A 20,279-nucleotide genomic window follows, 5' to 3' on the forward strand; every position below is an offset into this window, starting at 1 on the left:
TAAATTTGAACTTATTTTTGTGAGAATTATCTTGAACTTCAGTTGATGCAACATTGTGAACATGCAATTAGTTTTATGTATTTGCGAAATGATAGAATAATTTGTTTGGAATTAGTTATGCTCATGGTGCTCGTGATAGGTCAATTGAATATCAGCCAAAGACCATTGATACTAGTAGATTTTCCTTAGTAGTTAATATTTGAGATCATCTTCTTTCTACTACCACTAATATTCTGACCTTCGATGGATTTGATATACCTACAATCCCCCTGTTACTATTACTTGGCTCATATGTAGCGCTTTCTTTTCTCACCAAATTTGTCATTATAGTTAGACTAAATTGAAGAAAATTTTGAACAACTCAAACCTTCATTCTATTATGCTCTGGCTTAAAGCTTTGAGTTTGGTTTGTAAAGCAGGTGATCTAACAAACAGGAAAACCATAGAACCTTTGTTATCTTCAATTTTCAAATGCCAGATTATCCTTAAAGAATTATGAAAAGAAATACAAACACAGCTCTATCATATATGCTACGGAGACAGAGAGAAAAAAAACCACACAAAGAATTACAAAAGTCAAATTGATTCAAATAATTGATACAGTATAAAAAGTTCAATCCATTTACAACCATAAACATATAAGCTACCATAGGAATGCAAATGAGGGATTCAAATCCTTAAACCACATTTGCAAGTAGGATAAGGAAGAACATGGCATTTTTTTCAACTTTATTTACAGTGATGGTATATAAACGGATGCTACACAGCTGACTAATATAAAACAATCACTATGATTAATGAAATACAGAGAGAGGTGGGCATTAAATTTGAGTTGCTCATTTCCATCTGATCAGAAAATTATTTGGAATACCAGTCAAAAACTGAGGTTGATTTCTGGGACAGGAAATCTAGATGGGATTGCTGGTCTGTTCTCTTGCAGGCCATCAGTAAATTTACAATCTCAATGACTTTGGAGACTAAGGTCTTCAATCCTTTCCTGATTATAAACAAAATTTCTTTCCTTTCAACGATACCCTATTTCATCACTCATCTTTCTCAGCAAACCACAAATACATCCTTCAATGACCACCTTCGTCTCTCGCTTTTAGCAGGGGGATTGATGACAACTCTCTCAGCATTGGCAAAACGATAACCAATCACAATCTTCCTCCTTTGTCGGGCTCGTAAGAGTATCTCATAGAAACTCAATTCCTCACCTTCACGAAGATAGAGATCTGCTTGTCTTATATGCATCTCATTCCCCTGATAAAAGCCAAAACATTTATGATTGATTAAATAGGTAACTCTCTGCGTGTGTGTGTGTGTATTGATAGGTAAACAAAGTAAAGTATGCAACCCATTTACATGGATAGTATTACTAAGGCATGGACCCCTAAAGCACTAGCCAAAAGCATGTGTTAACACCCAATCAATATATTCACACCTTATATTCCTATTCCCCCCCCCCCCCCCCTTTTTTTTTTTTTTTTTTTTTGCATTTTCTTCCGTTTCAAAGATTTAGATGCATATTCACATATTATAAAGCTCTCTCAATTGAAAGAGGAGGGATTGAGGATTGTTCAAAATTGACAATTAGGCCAACAAGCTTCTGGCCTCCCATGGTGTTTGTTGTCCAACTAAATCCATAACATTTTTGTTTCTCAGTTTTGGTATACTTGATAACACTGTGAAAGAAAAACAGGCACAGATGTCTTACAGCTCAAAGAGAAAGCAACTGATAAAACCATATAGAATAGAGAAACGAAGAGGAAAAATATAATGTTGCAACTAACAAAGGCTACAAGAACATCAAAGAAAGATTATTGTTCAAACATCAAAAGTCAAAGCAAAGTTTACTAGGCCTAACAGTTATGTAGTTGGGAAACTACTAGATGATCCATAATTTAGTTAAAATGGAATTTCTGCAAGCTTTTTGAGGATATTAAAATAAGGGTCCGGTTAATATATGCATTTTCTAAGAGGAACTTCTCTATTACTATAGGATCTCCATTAACTTATGCTCACAAAAGAATCGGCCTCCCAAAGGAACAAACTTTTAAGGAATTTTAACACCAGAAATTTGTCATACAACCTGGGCAGTGGCACAAAATTGGTCAGTTGTGGAAACAATCTGGCGTCTCAATTATTTGTGGCCTTTGACAAGTGCTTTTGTAGATATTAAACATACAGATTTATGTGCACGAGGATCCACATGTGAACAATTTAAAAAGTTTCATGTGCATTCATTGCAAGCTTTCTATATGCTGTGTGTGCATATCTCATTATATCATCAGAAGAAGACAACCTCCTCAGCAAAGAGCTCTTCTAATACATCATTTATTTGTCGATCCTCTGCAACCATGGCCAGTGCCATGCTGACAAGCTCATTTGATAAAACATAATCGCTGATCTTTGACATGGATAATAAATTTTTTTTCCTTGGATCCAGAATTTCACTGATTATAACTGATTTATCTGAAGCTTGCTGCATATCTCCTATCCAAGACCCTTGTGAGAAGCTTCCTCTATGAACTTGAGTATCTGAATGGGAGACGTTTTGCCTGGAAAAAAAAATTGCTCAGAATTGATGAAAGGGTGAGAGATGAATCATAACTCAATCTCATTGGCAAGCACTGTGATATACTGTCTAACATTAATCTCAATAGTGCAACAAAAAGCATCTATTTCAAATCCTAGCCTACTCTGTCTCAAATTATGGACAAAGGAACGCGAGCCAACATTATCCAACAAATTCTATACAAGTATTGGAAAAAGGTTATAGAATATTTGAAATCTAATCTGATTCTTGAGTCCATTGTTGGTCTAGAAATAATGCCAAAACATCCAAAGTATAGAAAGCATTGAGATGGGTGATATTGGGAACAAAATTTGAAGAGCTAAGTTTAAAGCTAATGGATAAGCAGACAGGTATAAGTAGAATTGATCATCATAATCAGAATAACTCATTACTAAAATGGAACACTCTAATAGGAAATATTAAAGTAGAAGAAATAATGCAAAAGAGGTAACGATTTTAATAAGGTTCACAAAGGTCCATTAGAAGATTAGATTTTAAGGAAACTACCTAAATGTCACGAATTAATAGTAATGTGGCAAGAGATCTGGAATCGGCTTGAATTGCAGAATCTTCCACAGATTCATCAGCTAGAATCAAGATCTGTAAAGACCAGAAACTACATCAAAATATTGTAAACCTAATTTATGATTCTCACAGCCTGATTTACTACATTAAGAAGTTAAAATTATGGCACTGTTCAGGAGAGGTATGCCGTAGACCACTGACATGGTTACATTAATCCAATGAGTTCTTTGCCAGGGGAGATCCTGTTGGTGGTGCCAATACTTCCACAAGAATCACAAGTCCTCAATCTCATTAACTATGAAAACTGTTCCTAAATGCCACCCTAGTGCAAATGTTTATAAAGGAGAAGCTAAAATTTAATGCTACTTACTGAATCAAAAGATTGCAGGGGAAGGCTTTTTAAATGACGCCATATTACAGCATTTCCCTCGCGATGAACCAAGGATATATTCACCAATCGGTTTATGTCAAGTCCACCATCAGTAAGCTTCTTCTCCCTCTCCTTTTCAAGAACATCATTGAACATCCAAAGCTCTGAACCAGGTGCTAGAAACGCATCCAATACCTTAAAACATTGATGAATAAATGAAAGTTGAGTATTTCAATTGTTCTACTGTATCACCAAAGCAGATATAGCAAGTGAAGACAGGGAAAGCTAGTAAAAACTAATTTACAAGTGTCCTGGTTACGAAGATTAAAATGAAAAAATAAAAAAAAAATTTAAAAAGAAAAAAAAGTTTTTGACATGATTACCACCATTTCGTTTATACCAAGAACTGCGCCCAAGAAGTATAGGGAGCATGATTGCAGATTTTGTGTTACATTACCATAATCATATCCTCCATATCTCGTCGCCAACCACATAAAAGTATCTTTTCTGTAGATTTTGGAACAAAAAAATCTTTGGGTAGACTTCCTCTCCAAACCTGCAGCATTCAGGCCAAAAGAAGATGGAATTAGGGGCTTCAGTAGAAAAAACTTACCACTATCATATCATCAATGTCCCTCCTCCATCCACAAAGTTGAATCTTCTGTGACTTTCTTACTGGTCGGGCAATTTTTTTGAATGATGCTTCTTTGACCTGAACGATCAGATTGATCATACTTTTGTAAGTTTTAATTATGGTATGCCTCATTCACTTAAACTCCATGGTAGGCATCATTCCAATGTGCACAAATTAGAAGATCTTATATTTATTGTTTATTTTATATTTATTTATATTAGTTTGATTGGCCTAACTGTGACTTATTAACTTTAATTTAATAGGAAAACACAAATCATGCTCTCGTATTAGATTGAAGTTATGATTTCACCCTCCACCAGTTGTCAGTTATGAGAGAGATGTCATTTGGTCCCAAAAACATTACATTTATTCTATTTCCTCCTGTATTTAGTTTGTCAAATCATATTTAGTACAATGGAATCAACTATATAGCTTATATTTGCTCCTAGCCAAGTCATAGAAATGTTTTCCTACTTCAGACAGTTACTTTTTTCTAAGTCTATTTGTTGCTTCCTTTCCCTTTTCAATCGAAGGGTCTGAATATCACCTGATGTGGACAAAAAGCAATCAAAGCATTTCTTTTTCTTGTGTGCGTGTGCATGGTAAGTGGGGTGAACTAAGTCTCGCACAACGAAAATACCTCAACTATGCCACTAAAAAAAAAAAATTAAAACAAACTAGCAGAATATCAAGCAATTTATTTGAAATCTATATGTTCCAAGGAAAATGTAAGCACCGTAGGCAGTGCTGCTAGAGAATAGGTGTCATCATCCTCAGCTATAACAAGAACTTCATCGCCTTCTTGTAGGACATAGGAATCCTCCGGATTAAGAACAATTTTACCACCATATGATGCAACCTTGACTCCACAAGGAATGGCATCAGGAAAACTAATTAAGACATCCTCAAATTGCATGCCATCCAACTATGGCCATCTCTTGGTGTAGAACTCACAATTTTCAAACCCAAGAATATCTTCCCAGATCTGCCACAGACAACAACCCATCAAGGGAAAAAAGTACAGACATCCCATACAAGTAATTAAATGAATCTTATTATAGCACTTAATTTGCATAATATGATGATACAGGGCAGTAAATGAAATTCAAATAACTAGTAATATAAAAAAGAAATACTAAATTAACATTAGGAAACTATCAAAATAATGTTAAAGGATATAGAGTAAAGGACATTAACCTGTGCAAGTCCTGGCTGCCGAGCACATTGAATCATCAAACGACCAATTACATCATGAGCCACAAAAGTTTGTACAAGATCTCCGCCAACAAGTTTAACAAGGACCTCGTTGTCAAGATCACTAAGTTCCACAACTATGTGTCCTCTAAGCCCTTCCTTAACTCCAGTTAGACTTAAAACTGTTCTAAGTGCACGAGCATCACTCTGTATCAGATCAAATGTGAGTTAATAGCAATTTAACCTTATCTCATATCAACCATTAAAAATATCAATGTTGTCACTCAAGAAGACCTGGTCACCATTTCCATCTTCAGCAAGGACAATGATTGCACGGGCCTTGGAGACAGCTACCTATGAAGCAAAAGTTGTCAGCAAAATTAATGAAGCTTACATTGGTCTTATCATCAGGTAGCTCTTATCCAACAAAGAATAATTAGTTCAATGAGGCTGTAGTACATTGTATGTAAAAATAACTGCTCAACAGACTTGACACTGGGGGCAGAGAAGCTAAAATCACAGAGTTGTAAAAAAGTTTGTGGAATAACTAATTTATATTTTCAAATTGACTTTCAGTTTTTGGGCTTTTTTTTGGAGGGTGAGAGGGGGTGGGGGGTGGGGGGGGGGGAGTGGTTATACTTATTTATTCAATTCCCTTTTGGACTGATAAGAATAATGACTTCATTTCCCCTCACCCCCCCCCCAAAAAAAAAAAAAAAAAAAGAAGAGAGAGAGAGAGAGAGAGAGAGAGAGAGAGAGCACAAAAAAGGATGAACATAAATCTAAAATGAACTCAAAATAAGAATTATATATTAGCAGATATAAAAGTCATTAAAAGTTATGTATTTTGAGGAAGTCTGTAAACACTTTTGCCAAAAGTCTTTAGTAGATTTATTGGAGAGTTACGAACACTTAATGATCTCTTTAATGATCCAACTTTGCCAGTGGATTGAGATCAGTCAACAAGCTTACAGAAAGGAATTCATAACCAGAAACTAGTAATATGACAAGGCTTATATGTTGAACAACCAAAGTAGGCAGACCTTTTTCAGGTCAGCTAGAATCAGAGGGCTCCCACTTCGGCATATCACTGATGTTCTTTTAAAATTGAATTCCATCTTAGCAATGTCAAGCTTTTAGGTGATTTCTAATTTCTTTTTCAGATATAAATACCATGGCAGGAATTTGATATACGTCTCACCCAACTATAACTACCTTGATTTGTTACTAAAGAATACTAGAAGTGTAAATGATGCAAACTAGCAATGACATTGACCAAGCATTATTAGTTACTTGATATCAAGAAATGATGGCTGATTAGGCAGGAGTATAACTAAATTGCTTATGAGTAAATCTCATAGTTATAAGTTATAACATGAAATATAAGACATTATGATACATGAAATTATCTATCATAAAAGAAGTTAAAACCCAGTTTCCAAAGAAAAAGCTGTTCAGACTCTAACCAATTTAACATATATGACAAGGGACATTAATGACACTACGTAATACACAAAACACACTCACAGAGTGTCTCTCTCTGTGTCTTGCTCTTTTTCTGCCCTCAATTCCTTTCATATTTCAAGATATAGAATGACTCCATTATATTCAAATTTCAAAGAACACAAATAAAATATATAGAAAGATTAGTCAAACTAAATAAATATTGTGAAGGTAGTTGAGAAAACAACTACAATCCATTATGGCCCAATCAAATTTCTAAACATACTACAGAATAACAATATACAAATATTTACTTAAAAAGATGTTGGAATCAATTTACTAGTGACTAAAACTTGTGCAAATATGAAAAAAAATACAATTAGATTCCAACTATCGCAAGAAGTATTCACAATAACAATTATAAAAGGAAATTACACCAGAATACATAAAACCATAAAGCACGTCGCATGATTTATGATTTTTCTCTTTCTCGTTTGTTCGTCTTTGCTGTGTACTCATACAATTCTTCGATTCTCAATTCATATTGAAGAATTATCACAGATTTTTCTCTCAGAAATTCTCTCTCTTTCTCTCTCTCTTCCTCTCTCTCTTTGAGCTTCTTGACAAAGGGAGAATAGAATTGATGAAGAAGAAGAATAAGGAGTTGTGTTTGAAATCTGAGGAAGATGAAGACTAACGGCTAGTTTTGACAACGGTAACTTAATCCTAAGACCAAAACGGTCACTTAAGGTGAAACGGTGACGTTCTGGTATTAATACAAACGACGTCGTTTTGATTTATCTTCCTCAGATTTCCAGGTTCAAGAACTACTCTGTTCTTCAAGGATGCTCGAGGTTGGTTCAGAAATAAAGAGAGCTTCAGTTTCAATCATAACCGTCTTTCCTTGAATTCGGAGTTCATTATTTGGTTGTTACGATATGGTTATGATAGAGTTTCTAGAAGGTTCTTGATTTTATGTATTCTCACTTCTCAGGCTCTATAAATAGAGCTCTGTATAATGTATTGAACTTGAGCTCGTATAACCAATTTTCTTCATTTTCCAGAAATCTCTTTCTCTCTCTACTTTCTGTTATAGTTCTTCCGCCATTGATAACCACCTTCAAGCTCCAAAATCTCACACTGCTTTGTAGTTTCACTTCTTTGTTCTTGATCTCGCTATTCTCAGTATAAAGAATTCTCTGCTATGGTTTCTGTAGCGATTGGCATTGCTGGAGCCATTTTTGCTTATTTCTTTGGGCGAGCCTTTTCCAGTCATAGTTTAAATGAATCGGATCCAATCAAGGGGCAATCGCTACCTCTTTCCTATTGCTTGTCGGTTTTCGGCTATGGCCTAGTCTTTTGGCTCTTAGTACTGTTATGGCCAAAACTCCGTTATACTAGTGGTGTGGCATCTGTTCATTCAGGAGATGAAGACAAGGATCCACCTCAAAAGGATATTGGTGAAGTAGCAACACTGGTTACTGCAATCACAACCATCAACCTATGTGGTTGTTTGGAATTGCCTATCAGAAAGCTACCTTTGCTGGTTCATTTTCTTGTCCTCTTTCAGCTGAGTAGTAACCTGGCACTACTACTCATCTGGGCCTTGTTGTCAGTTCGTAAATATATCATACCTAGTTCCACTTTGTTCACTACCAAAACAGGGGGATATTTGCAGACTAACATTGTGAAGGGTTAGAATATAGTAAGTTAATACGGGTTTGAAAGATTAATGGAAACTAGCATATCGAGTTTCTAAAACTCGAGTTCCATATCAATCTCAAGCCTCAAAGACTCGCTTTCTATTTGCTGAGTTTGCTGAGTTGGACATAGTTATGCCATATAGATCTCGAGTTTCTAATAGTCGAGAATAAAAAAATGAATCCGACCGAAGAAAGAAGAACCCAAAAAAAAAAAAAATCGAATTCGTCAACAAACCTAGAGAACAACAGACCTGAAGAAGAATAGGAAGAACGATCTGACGATGAAGAACAGAGGAACGATCTGACGACGAACAGAGACAAAGTATAGCAACTAATCTTAAGGCTATAAATTAATGAGTCGAGTTGAGTATTAGTAGTTAATCTTTGGTTCATATAATTTTATTTTGAACATATATTGAGCTCGAACTTATTGCCAAATCAAATTCTTATTGTTTATTTCGTTTCCTTGTTGAGAAAACTTCATCAACATATTCTTTCTCAATATATATAGTAAACAACAAGATTAAATTTTTTTTAGTCTTAAAAAAATTTATGCTTGAAATTAGATTTATCAATCTTGTATTGTTAGAATTAAATTTATAAAAAAATTACATCATCAATCTTGAATTGTTAAGAATTATACATAATTTTTACTTGAAAATTGAAATATTGGACTGTTTATATTATCAATAAATTATAAATTATAATTTGAAATATTATGATTACAAATTTGTACAAACCGATCTTAAGTCTATATGAGTATACATTAGTACATGTATACATATAATTAAATATATAATGTTATATACACTCAAATCAAATCTCATACCCACGATCTTGTTCATGAATATATTATTAATGTTTGAGCTTGATTCGTTTAATAGTTAAGTCTAACTTAGGTTTAAACTTAGCCTGTTTACTAAAAGAAATGAACATAACCAAAATTTTCCCGAATTGAGTCAGAATTGTTTAAACAACTCAATTCAATTCTAGTTGTAGCCCATCCTTCATATTTTCCATCTCATTTTTAACATGGAACGAAAATGCAGTAAGGCTGGATAAGTTAGAGATTAAAAAACTCTAGATATGTACCATACCACCTTCAGATTACAACAATTGGCCCATGAGGTTTGCAGGTTCACATTTGATAAGCCCACACTGTTGGCTTACTAGGATTGTGGTACCAAGTCACTGAACACTGAACAGATCAATCCTGCCACTACCTTTGCCTATGCTCGTTAGTCTTTACATTATTGGGATCAACCATTTTATATGCCTTCAACAGTTGATGAAAGGCACATCACAAGTGTTACACTCACACATATATGCCAAAACTAAACTTTAAAAACCATATTTTTTCTACCAAGATAACATTAGTTCTAATATTAAAAAAATTGAAATGATAAATATAATCATATGCCAATCATCATTCTAGCTATGAAACTTTCACTTTCCATTGCCTTTAATTAATGAAGTTTTTCATTGCCCTTAGATAATATGTATGTTTACTGGCTTGGATTAAGATCCCATTATTTAGAAATATGAAATTGTCGATCATCTTGATTTTCAGTTTTTTTTTTTTTTTTTTTTTTTAAATAATTTTCTGTTTCTAACTTGTACTAAATATATCTAGGACATGGACACATAGTAAAACCATCACAACTGGACCACGAAACAATCTAATTACTTTAGCATTATGCATATTCAAGTTAAACATTCTATATCAAATTTCAAAATGTGTTACTCGGTAAAAACTTTTCTCAGCAATTATTAAGCACAAATTGGAAAATGCTGAATATTTTGGAAATCAATTCCATGTGTTGCTAAGAACTTGAATCTACTACATGATATAAGAAAGAGGGGGTGAAAAAAAAACCATCATTGTGTTTTGTTTCCTCTTTATCTATGCTTAACAAGATTGTTGAGATATCTTGCCTATCCCCCTTTTTTAGAAACGAAGTATTATGTTCACAACATTTTCACAACAAATATTAGATGGTAAGTTATTATTAATTTTTTTTATTTTATTTTTATTGACACCAAGTGTCTAGAGCAGAGCCCCGACTAATCTTGGGGTTGCACAAGCCCTTGGCAAGGAGTTTCTTGCAAGTGCACCTCGAGTAATTCAAGGGGCAATTAAATTCCCCTAGTCCCATGGCCCCAAGGGAGTGAATGCACGCATGTTTGCTGGAAGTCTGGAACCCAAGACATCTAGGTTTCACGGCTCGTCTCAGAGTACGCCTGACCAATGCACCACACCTCTCGGGGTTTATTATTAGTTTTAATTTGAACTCACTATTAAAATTAATTTTATATCCACTACTAACAGCCAGTATTAATTTAGCATTTAAGATTTGATGTGAAAATGTTGTGTAATGTATTTCTCTCTTTTTTTAAATGGTTCTAACAGATATCTCAATAGTCTTGGGCTGGATTTGAGATTGAGCAAATTTCTAATAGCAACTCGTTCATTAGGCTAACTTGGGCCGAGCCTTATTGAACTCTATTGGGTTTGCTGTATTCCTCTCTTATTTTCTTTTCTTTTTTTTTTCTTTACATACCAACGCAACGGCAGAATATATATATTCTTATGTCTAGGGAGCAACTATATATTTTTTGTTGGATATATTTTAAAATAATTTAATTTTGTGATTATGTAAACAAGAACAATGCACAAATCTAATTATAAATAAGAACATGATTAAATTCATTATATAAAAAGAAAATTATACAATAATTAAATAATTCTCAGATCAAATGCGTGAATAATGAATGATGTAGAACTGATCAACTTGTGTTTGACAAAATTTCTTTAAAGCAGATTTCACCCCTCACACATTCAATAGTACTTAAAGACTCACGGATATCTACCTCTCAGGATAAAATAATCAATAACACATACAAGAAGCACTATAAAATTCATGCTCAACAAACTAAATTATGTCTCTTTCTCTCCTTTTGATTCTATGTTTATGCACAAAAATATATTCTCTCAGAGAAAGTTTCTTAGTCAAATTTTTTTTTTTTTTTTTTACAAATGATGGACTATTAATATATATATTAATAGTCTTGTAGAACTGATCGAGTCTTGTGTTTGATAGAATTTCCTTAAAGCATATTTCGCCCCTCACACATTCAATAGTGTTTAGAGACTCATGGACGTCTGCCTCCCAATATAAAATAATCAACAATACGTACAAGAAGCACTACAAAATCCATGCTCAACGAACTAAATTATGTCTCTTTCTCTCTTTTTGATTCTATGTTTATGCACAAAAATATATTCTCTCGGAGAAAGTTTCCTAGTCAAAAAAGGTTTTTATGAATGAGGGACTATCAATATATACATTAGTGAATAGATATACTGTTCAAGAACAACTGTTATGCACAGACTTATTGAATAAATGAATAAAATAAAATATTAGTATTTGGACTAAGCCCACTCCAATGTCTATACATGTGTAAGCCCAATCCAATGTCCAACTCATGAGCATATAAAGTCATATATTATCTCTTTCCTTTCCTTTGTGGGGCTCAATGATTTTCACCACTTTAAATTCATGTTCAACTAAACACATTAAGAGTCAATTTCTTAATATTTTTAAACTAATATAAATAATTCCATAAACTCTGGGAACATATTTTCTTCTTTTCCTATCTTCTACCTTTGTGGGCACTACGAAAATTACAATTGATCATTGAGGAATTGACATAATAGATAACATTCACGAAATATGTTATGAAAAGAAATCTATAGAGCTATGAGTTTCATAATAAATCAAGTCTTTTGTTGTTACATAATGAATCTGGAATCAAATCTAGTCTAGGATATTTACCCAAAAAAAATTGTTATTTTTGCTTTGTGGTAAAAAATAATCATTTTAGAGCATACATTATAGGTTCAAATGTTATCATATATGTGAGTTTCTATTAGTTGAACTAGTAAAATTTATTATCATTGAATAAGAGATATGAGGTTCAAACTCCAAATAACTTATAAATCGATTGGTGTCTTAATTCGATGATAAAGAGTAATTATCATGAAGAGAAATCTTATCCTAGTAAGAATTTAGTTTCCTTGGTTTTGAAAAAAAGACTATACATCTTATTATGGCAAGAATTTAATTTCTTATTCTTCATTTTTATTGCAAATATCGAAGTTATATTAAAAAAAAAAAAAAAAAACTCTTAAGAAACAATACATTTGTTTACCAAATGCTTATAGTATTTGAATACGGGATAAAAATGAGTAGTTTTTATGTGAAGTAGTGGGTTTTTTTTTGAGAAAAAAGTAATTTTTTTTATATTTTTTTAACAAACATAATTGAAGTATTTGAATTCAAATAGGTATCAGAAATTTGAATATAAATGAGAATAATGGTTTTTTTTCCCCTTTTTTACATGAGATAGTATTACCCTTTTTTCATTTTTTGTTTTTTGTAAGAAAAAAAAAACCAAAAAGTATGTTATTTCAGAATTTTTATAAGGATATCTTGGTATGCCAAAAATTGAAGATGAAACAGGAAAATCCTCTTATTAACAATAGTAGTAGTAGTAGTAGTGTATAGACACACACACACGACTCATCACAAGCGCTTTGTGCGTGCAATAATACTTTTTTATTTTTTTGGTTTAGTGTTATAATACTTAAAAGTGATATATAAATAATTGTGTGTATTTATTTATTTATTTTTAAAAAAGGAGGTAAGGTAACGTGGAATAATGTTTAAAAATGAGATAGAGAACCATAAGAAGTTGAAACCAATGGGACATTTGAATTTATTGATTGTGATAAGAATTGTGATAAGTAAAATAATTTGAGATTTGAACAAAAGAAAGATGATATACATTAGTGTGGATAGATGAGGATTTGTGATAATTGTATAGAATTTGGATAACAAAATTTTTGGAATGTTTTAAAGAATTAAAAAAAAAAAAACTATAGAAATTTCGGGGTAAGAATTAGTAGGTTTTACGTAAGGTAGGGTTTTTTTTTTTTGGAAGAAGTAATTTTGTATTTTTTTTTATAAAGATAATTGAAGTATTTGAATTCAAATAGATAATAAATACAGATAGGAATTAGACATTTGACTGTAAATGGGTGGTAAGAATAATATATATATATATATATATATATATTTTTTTTTTTCCCTTTTTGTACGGAGATAGTATTACTATTTTAAGCTTTTTTTGCTTTCTTTTTTGTAGGGAAAAAAAATTTAACTAAAGGGTATGTTATTTCAGAATTTGTACGAGTATATTTTGGTACGTCAAAAATTGAAGGCGAAACAAGAAATCCTCTTATTAATAGTACTAGACTCATCACATGCATTTTGCGTGTACAATAATGCTTTTATTTATTTATTTGTTTTTTTGGTTTAGTGGTATAATGCTTAAAAGTTATATATATAAATAACCGTGTGTGTGTGTGTGTTTTTTTTTAAAGAAGAAGATAAGATAATGTGAAATAATGTTTAAAAATGAGAGAATCATAAGTAGTTGAAATCCAATGGGACATTTGAATTTATTGATTGAGATAAGAGTTGTGATAAGTACCAAAATTTGAGATTTGAACAAAAGAAAGATGATATACATTACTGTGGATGGATGGGGATTTGCTATAACTGTATTAGATTATGGATAACAAAAATTTTGGAATGTCTTAAAGAATTAAAAAAAAAAAAAAAATTCGGGATCAGAATGAGTAGTTTTTACTTTTTACATGAGGTATTTTTTTTAGAAGAATTAATTTTATATTTTTTTATATAAAGATAATTAAAGTATTTGAATTCAAATAGATAACAAATACTGATAGAAATTAGGCATTTGAATACAAATGGGTGGTGAGAATAACAGTTTTCCCCCCCTTTTGTACGTGAGATAGTATTATTGTTTTAACATTTTTTTACTTTTTTTTAGGTAAAAAAAATAAAATAAACTACAGGGTATGTTATTTTAGAATTTGTATGAGGATATTTTGGTACGCCAAAAATGAAAGACGAAATAGGAGAATTCTCTTATTAACAGTGTGTGTGTGTATATATATATTAAATATAATATTTTCAAACCAAATGGGATAAATCGCCTTTTTAAAAAAAAAAAAAAAAAAAAACCAAATGGGATAAATCATAGGGCAAAGGTTGCTAAAGTACCAAACTAAACCAAACATTTTCCTAAGATTTACAAATGTTGCTTCCAAAAAGAGGGGAAGTGGGGGAAGACAATTTTTTTTTTTTCTTTTTTTGGAGAATCAGCAAAAGTTCTAATAGTTAAAAAGTAAATAAAATAAATATAACAAGCTGTTCTAGAGGTCATTATCATGATTCATGAATAATCAATCACCACTCTAGCTAGCGATGCAACTCATGATTTTCCAATTTCCATTGCCCTTAGTTAATGAAGGCTCTCCAATTTGGTAATTTCTAATGGGAAATTTTATGATAAGGGTTTGGATTCAATTGATCAACCATGTAATGACATCCCATCAAACTTGTCTAGACTTGTCATGAGCCTTGTAACTTACTAGTTGGCACCTCATCCATGCCTCCACAGTTTAAATCACCCCTCACCCCTTGTAACTATTGAAAAAAAAAAAAAAAAAAAAAAAATCACCTGGACTTGTGCAATTAATTCCAAGCAAAGTCAAGGTCTTTTGTTAGTTAGTATATCCTTAATTCTAGTATTATTACGACCATTTCCTTGATTGAGCCCAAATCAAGGACTACCAATAAGCCCTTGATTTTAGTCTCAATCAAGGATGCCTTTTCTTCTTAGGCCAACTATTCAAGCCTAAGTATTGAGGCCTTCTCATGTATATTCAGTTTTTACAGAAATACCGAAAATACACAGGTCAAATACAGCTCTTTCATAAATTGTTTCTTTTTCTCTGTGTGTCCTCATTCATAAGCATCCTTGCTTTTCTTATTAGTTTTCTCGTAAGTACAAGAAGCACTACCTTGAATTACTTCAACATGTTCAGGTTGAATTGTATGCCAGTATCTATCCTGGCAAAGATGGATACATATAAAATTGAAATACATGGCGAAACGGTTAAGGCAAGTGTGGTCGATGATCCTGCTATGGTTGGTATTAAGATAGATGAGTTGGAGGCTTGGTTACAAGCTTTAGAAAGTCGTATTGTAGGACTTGATGTTAAGCTTGACAACGCCAAGTTCGTGTTAGTTCTGGTGTTGGGACTCGTTGCCTAATCATTCGCTCACGCATAGCAGAAGTTCCTCCTGAGGCTCTCAGGGTGCTTATGGCTAATAATACTATTTGCTTTCTGAGTACCAAAATGGCTGACATGAATTTATTTAGTTTAAGATTAAGATGTAGTACAGTTGTTCAGCTTGGGTACTTTGCTTCTAACAGCTAAAAGCAAACAACATCAAGCATCTTCAAATGTTTTGTAGGGAACCAACTATACCCAAAGATTGTCTCAAATCAGAAATTTTTCTAGTAAAAAACTGAAGGTAAAATCAGAATCTCAGAGCAACAACAACCTGAAATTTTCTTCAAACATTTTCTTCCTCCGTTAATCATTACAAAACATTTTTTGATTTGACGAGCTCTGCTTATTTCATGATCTTAGATTTACGTTACTACTTGTTTGATTCCCTTGAGTTATATACCAATTAGCTTTGCTTATTTATTTTTTAGTAATTATTTTAATATAATTATTTTCCTAATCATTTTAATAACAAATCACTCTTGACGTTTTTTTTTTCTTTTTCAATTTTAAATTATATAAATTTCTCTCTATGAATTCCAACTACAACATCATTATTGTTATTATTATTAATGTAATTGTTATGCTTAATTACATATTTTCAATAATAATTAAAAAATAAAAAACTGATTAAAGGAAAAATGACAAAATAACCTTAACAAAATAGTTAAGTCATTTTTTGGAATTTACACTCAAAACAACAATTTTTAAAACAGCTTATCCAAACGCTTAATGTGGCTTTAAAAATAGAAAATGCATATTTTTACATTTTTACCAAATGCTTAACTGTGGTTTTTAAAATGGAATTTTCAAAATGCGCGTTTTAAAAATGCTCGTTTTTAAAATGCACCTTTGTGAACAATCTATCCAAATGGGCTCTTAAGTCTAGATCTTTGAGTGTTTTTGAGCTAGGCGTGGTTTCCATATTGGCTTTCTTAGTTTGCTGTACCCATGCACTAACCCTTAGCATACGAAATATGGCACTGACCACATTTTGTGGGAAAAAAGCGTCTGCTTGTGTTTTAAGTTTGAGTATCTGTTTGTGTTTAGGTTTGGCTATCATAAAATAAATGTATAATTTGCTGTTATGTTCTATATTCTTGATGTTATACAGACTATATATATGTTACACAATTGGCTCAAACACCACTCATTTACATACTAGAGAGATGTAAGAGTATTCACATCCGAATTTTTTTAAAAATACATATTTTACACTCTAAAAAGTTACACCCCCATTGCGATTGTTCATTGTTGGTAAAAGAGACGGATAAATAGCAAGAAAGGAACTTGTAGTGCAAAATAGTAAGCAAAGAACAAAAAAATTTATCAATTAATGAGGTAATGGATAATGAACTAACAACACACCAACAAAGGTGAGTGATACTTAATTGAGAGGCTGATCCGTCCATAAACTGACCATTAACCACTGTTGACCGATCGATAATTGGTGTTGACTAACTGTTGAATTTTTTTTGCCCTGTTTGAGATTGTTGTTCATATGCTTATTTGGAATAATAAAAATATTAAAGATATCTTTTGCATGAGTCAAGCTAGATAAAAAGTTGTAGGTGCTAGTTAGCTCAACTAGTAAATTTTCTGATGATTGAATAAGAAATCTTGGATTAAGGATTACAGCAATTGGCCAATGAAGTTTTCCAACAGACAATTGAGAAGCCCACGGCCCTTCATGTTGGCTTGCCAAGATTAACCCATGAGTAGATCAAAGTATGCATGGCTCATGCCTCACATACAGGGAATTTTTTTTTTTTTTAATAATTCGATAGCTACAATGAGGGAGAGAAGAGATTTGAACTCCAAATTTCATAAATGCACTAAGAGATACAAATCAGTTGAGTTATAATTATCTTGGCAAGAAGGAAAAAAAAAAAAACCTTTAGAACTTTAGAACCATATTTTTAAGCAGAACATAGGTATATAGGTGTAATTTTTGTTGTACACTATATTTTTTGGAATGTGTTCAATAGTATATAAGGTAACAGAAAAAAAGTGAACGGATGTTCCTGATAGTATTGGTTTAAAAAATATTTTTAAAAACTTTATAAAAAAATTAAAAAAAAACAGCTAATTTTTTTTTACAACCTTTTATATTTCCTGTGAGAGTGATATCAAACTTTTCTTAAATATAGGGAGAATGGAAGCATTTAGTCCTTTAGGTTTCGTTTGGTTGGAGTGATTATAGGGAGAATGGAAAATAAGAAAGAGAAAAGTAGAGAGAAAATGTTGTTTGTGGTTGTTTGATTAAGGATAGAAAGAGAGAGAGAGATTTTGATGGGACCTAAGAGTTTTCTCTCCTGGCCTATAAAAACAAAATTTCTCCAAATTAGGGAGAAAAAAGGGCAAAAATATGGAAAAAAAAAAAATGCCTACAAAATGTGTAGTGTGATTAGTTTATCTTTGTATTTCAATTTTTTATTGGATAGAAACCGTTTGACTTTGTTGTAATGAAAGTTAGGAAGCAAACCAAACACATTAATGTTATAATGTTGTAATTAATGACATTCCATGAATCGCATTACAATAATGTAACATTATCCTTGATGTTACATCAAGTGAACTAAATGCTCCCTAAATGTAATCATTAAATCAGGAGTACGTTCATGATTTGTCAGAATTCATTAATCAATCACCTTTCAATGTTTCTAACAATGCAAATTTAAAAAAAAAAAAAAAAAAAAAAACAATGCATGCATGCATGCAACTTTTGGCTTTCCATTGCCCTCTAGTTATTGAAGGCTCTTTATTTTCCTAACGGAAAATGTAAATATATATATGGTCTGGATTCATTTGATCACACAGCTCTATGTCGACAAATCCATCCAATTCACCTAGATTTCATGCTATTATTACTAATTCCTAGCAAATTTACCTTGACTCAGCTTATATATAAACATCCCCATGCAAGTGCTTTTCTTATAATTATTATATAAGAACTAGTACTAGTTTGAATTAGTTCAAAATGAGCCAAATACCATCATCTATACTGTCAAAAATGGATGAGTTAAAGTCTTCATTACGAACTTTACCGAGGCCTGTTGTAGGAATGGATATTAAGTATGTGCCAAACCACCGACCATCACATAGTAGTGCCAAATTGCTTATTCTTTACGCTGGAACTCGTTGCTTGATCATCCAGTTATGCTACTCGGGTAAATATGCTGAGTTTCTCAACTCGTTTTTGGCCAATGAGACTATTTGTTTTGTGGGTACAGGAATGAGAAACATGGTTAATGTTTTAAAATTGTATGCTGGTAATTGGCTTGGCGGTGCAGGACTCGGTCATTTGGCTGCTAGGATTCTGAAAAAACCCAACATTGAAAGGCATGGATTACAGGATTTGGCAGGTTTAGTTGCAGTGGATATAAAGCAACCAATTGGCCAATGCCCTAACTGGAATGCTACAGTGTTCTCACATGAAGAGATCAAGTATGCAGTGCACGATGCCCATACTTATTATGTTATTGGGAACAAATTCTTAGATATGCTCTACTATAAGTCTCTAATCATCTTAGTGTCATGTTGTCTATGGGTTCAACTTTATATTATATAAAATTTATGTAATTCGAACTATTTTGAATAAATTTCTTCATTTGTTTGGTTTATGTTACAGTGAGAGCCTGTGTCTTAGCAATATATTTTCTCAGTAAATGGAACAATATTATCTTAGTTTGATTAATACTCAATATCCATCTTAAATAAATTCGTAACCATCTTATTAGTCAAGCAATATCAATTACGATTTAAATTGTTTAAACAGCCATGCCACTACTTAATCATTGACAGGAATAATCTGTAATACCCTATAAGACAAAACTTAATGATTTCATTCTAATTAAAATTTTAGAGAATCATAGGTAATAATTTAAGGAGATAGGTTCAAGTTACACTTATTGTAACTCTTGTGAAGTTACACATTTTTTACACCATAGATTTCCATGAGATCTAAAGGTTAAAAAAAAATCATTAAATGTTATTGTTTTTTACCATATTAATAGTATTACCTAATTAATACTAACATTCTCTCTCTCCTTATTTATTATTGCTTTCAAAATATCAATTTAATTTAGAATAATATTATACATACATTGCAAATCATTGCATACTTTAATTTAAGAGACCGTCTAGTATATCCTTTATAAGCAAATCATTGCATTAAAAATCATTCTAGTACAAGAGGTGTACAGTTTCATTTTTGTTAGGACATATATGATTCAATGTTAGGGAACATATGTCAATATTTTATCTGATTGGTTAATCCTTTGACAAAATGCACTTTACTTGTAATTGGATAGATCTAGGATGTGTTTAATACTTCAAAAAACAAGGTTCCAAGTTCAAGTATTAAAACTATGCAAATCTGTCCAAGAATCAAGTAATGAAGTGCTGGATTTTGAAACTTGACAACTGGCTCGACAGCTAGCATCTATCTAGGTTTAAAAGTTGCTGAAGCCTGTGACTCGACAGCTAGCTCGATAGATGGCTATCTATTAAGGTTTATGAAATTCAGTTTTTCAAGTTGATTTTTCATCCAATCTGTGAGTATATGTTTAGGCTTTCTTTTCTCACAACCCTAAACATATATA

The 20,279-nt window shown here is 32.1% G+C and overlaps 1 protein-coding gene and 1 pseudogene across 2 annotated transcripts; one reads left to right on the forward strand and one right to left on the reverse strand.

The window, feature by feature from the left end:
* Nucleotides 1-610: 610 nt before the first annotated feature.
* On the reverse strand, nt 611-7,416 carry LOC115979003 (annotated as a pseudogene). Its single transcript, XR_004088915.1, has 10 exons — nt 6,345-7,416; nt 5,596-5,655; nt 5,305-5,508; nt 4,844-5,092; nt 4,150-4,185; nt 3,931-4,029; nt 3,474-3,668; nt 3,086-3,178; nt 2,306-2,561; nt 611-1,263 (listed from the first exon to the last, which is right to left on the reverse strand). The product of XR_004088915.1 is annotated as an ion channel CASTOR-like (transcript).
* Nucleotides 7,417-18,688: 11,272 nt separating this feature from the next.
* LOC115980401 lies at nt 18,689-19,343 on the forward strand. Its single transcript, XM_031102649.1, has 2 exons — nt 18,689-19,122; nt 19,307-19,343. The coding sequence occupies exons 1-2, from the start codon at nt 18,689-18,691 to the stop codon at nt 19,341-19,343; spliced, it is 471 nt and encodes a 156-aa protein (XP_030958509.1).
* The last annotated feature ends 936 nt before the right edge of the window (nt 19,344-20,279 follow it).

This window comes from Quercus lobata, chromosome 3 (assembly GCF_001633185.2).
Source record: "Quercus lobata isolate SW786 chromosome 3, ValleyOak3.0 Primary Assembly, whole genome shotgun sequence".
Classification (NCBI taxonomy): Eukaryota; Viridiplantae; Streptophyta; class Magnoliopsida; order Fagales; family Fagaceae; genus Quercus; species Quercus lobata.

Coding starts and splice junctions, on each gene's coding strand:
- LOC115980401 (XM_031102649.1), top strand. CDS start 18,689: ATGGATGAGTTAAAGTCTTCATTACGAACTTTACCGAGGCCTGTTGTA. Junction 19,123..19,306: donor TTCTCACATGAAGAGATCAA/GTATGCAGTGCA, acceptor TTTATGTTACAG/TGAGAGCCTGTGTCTTAGCA.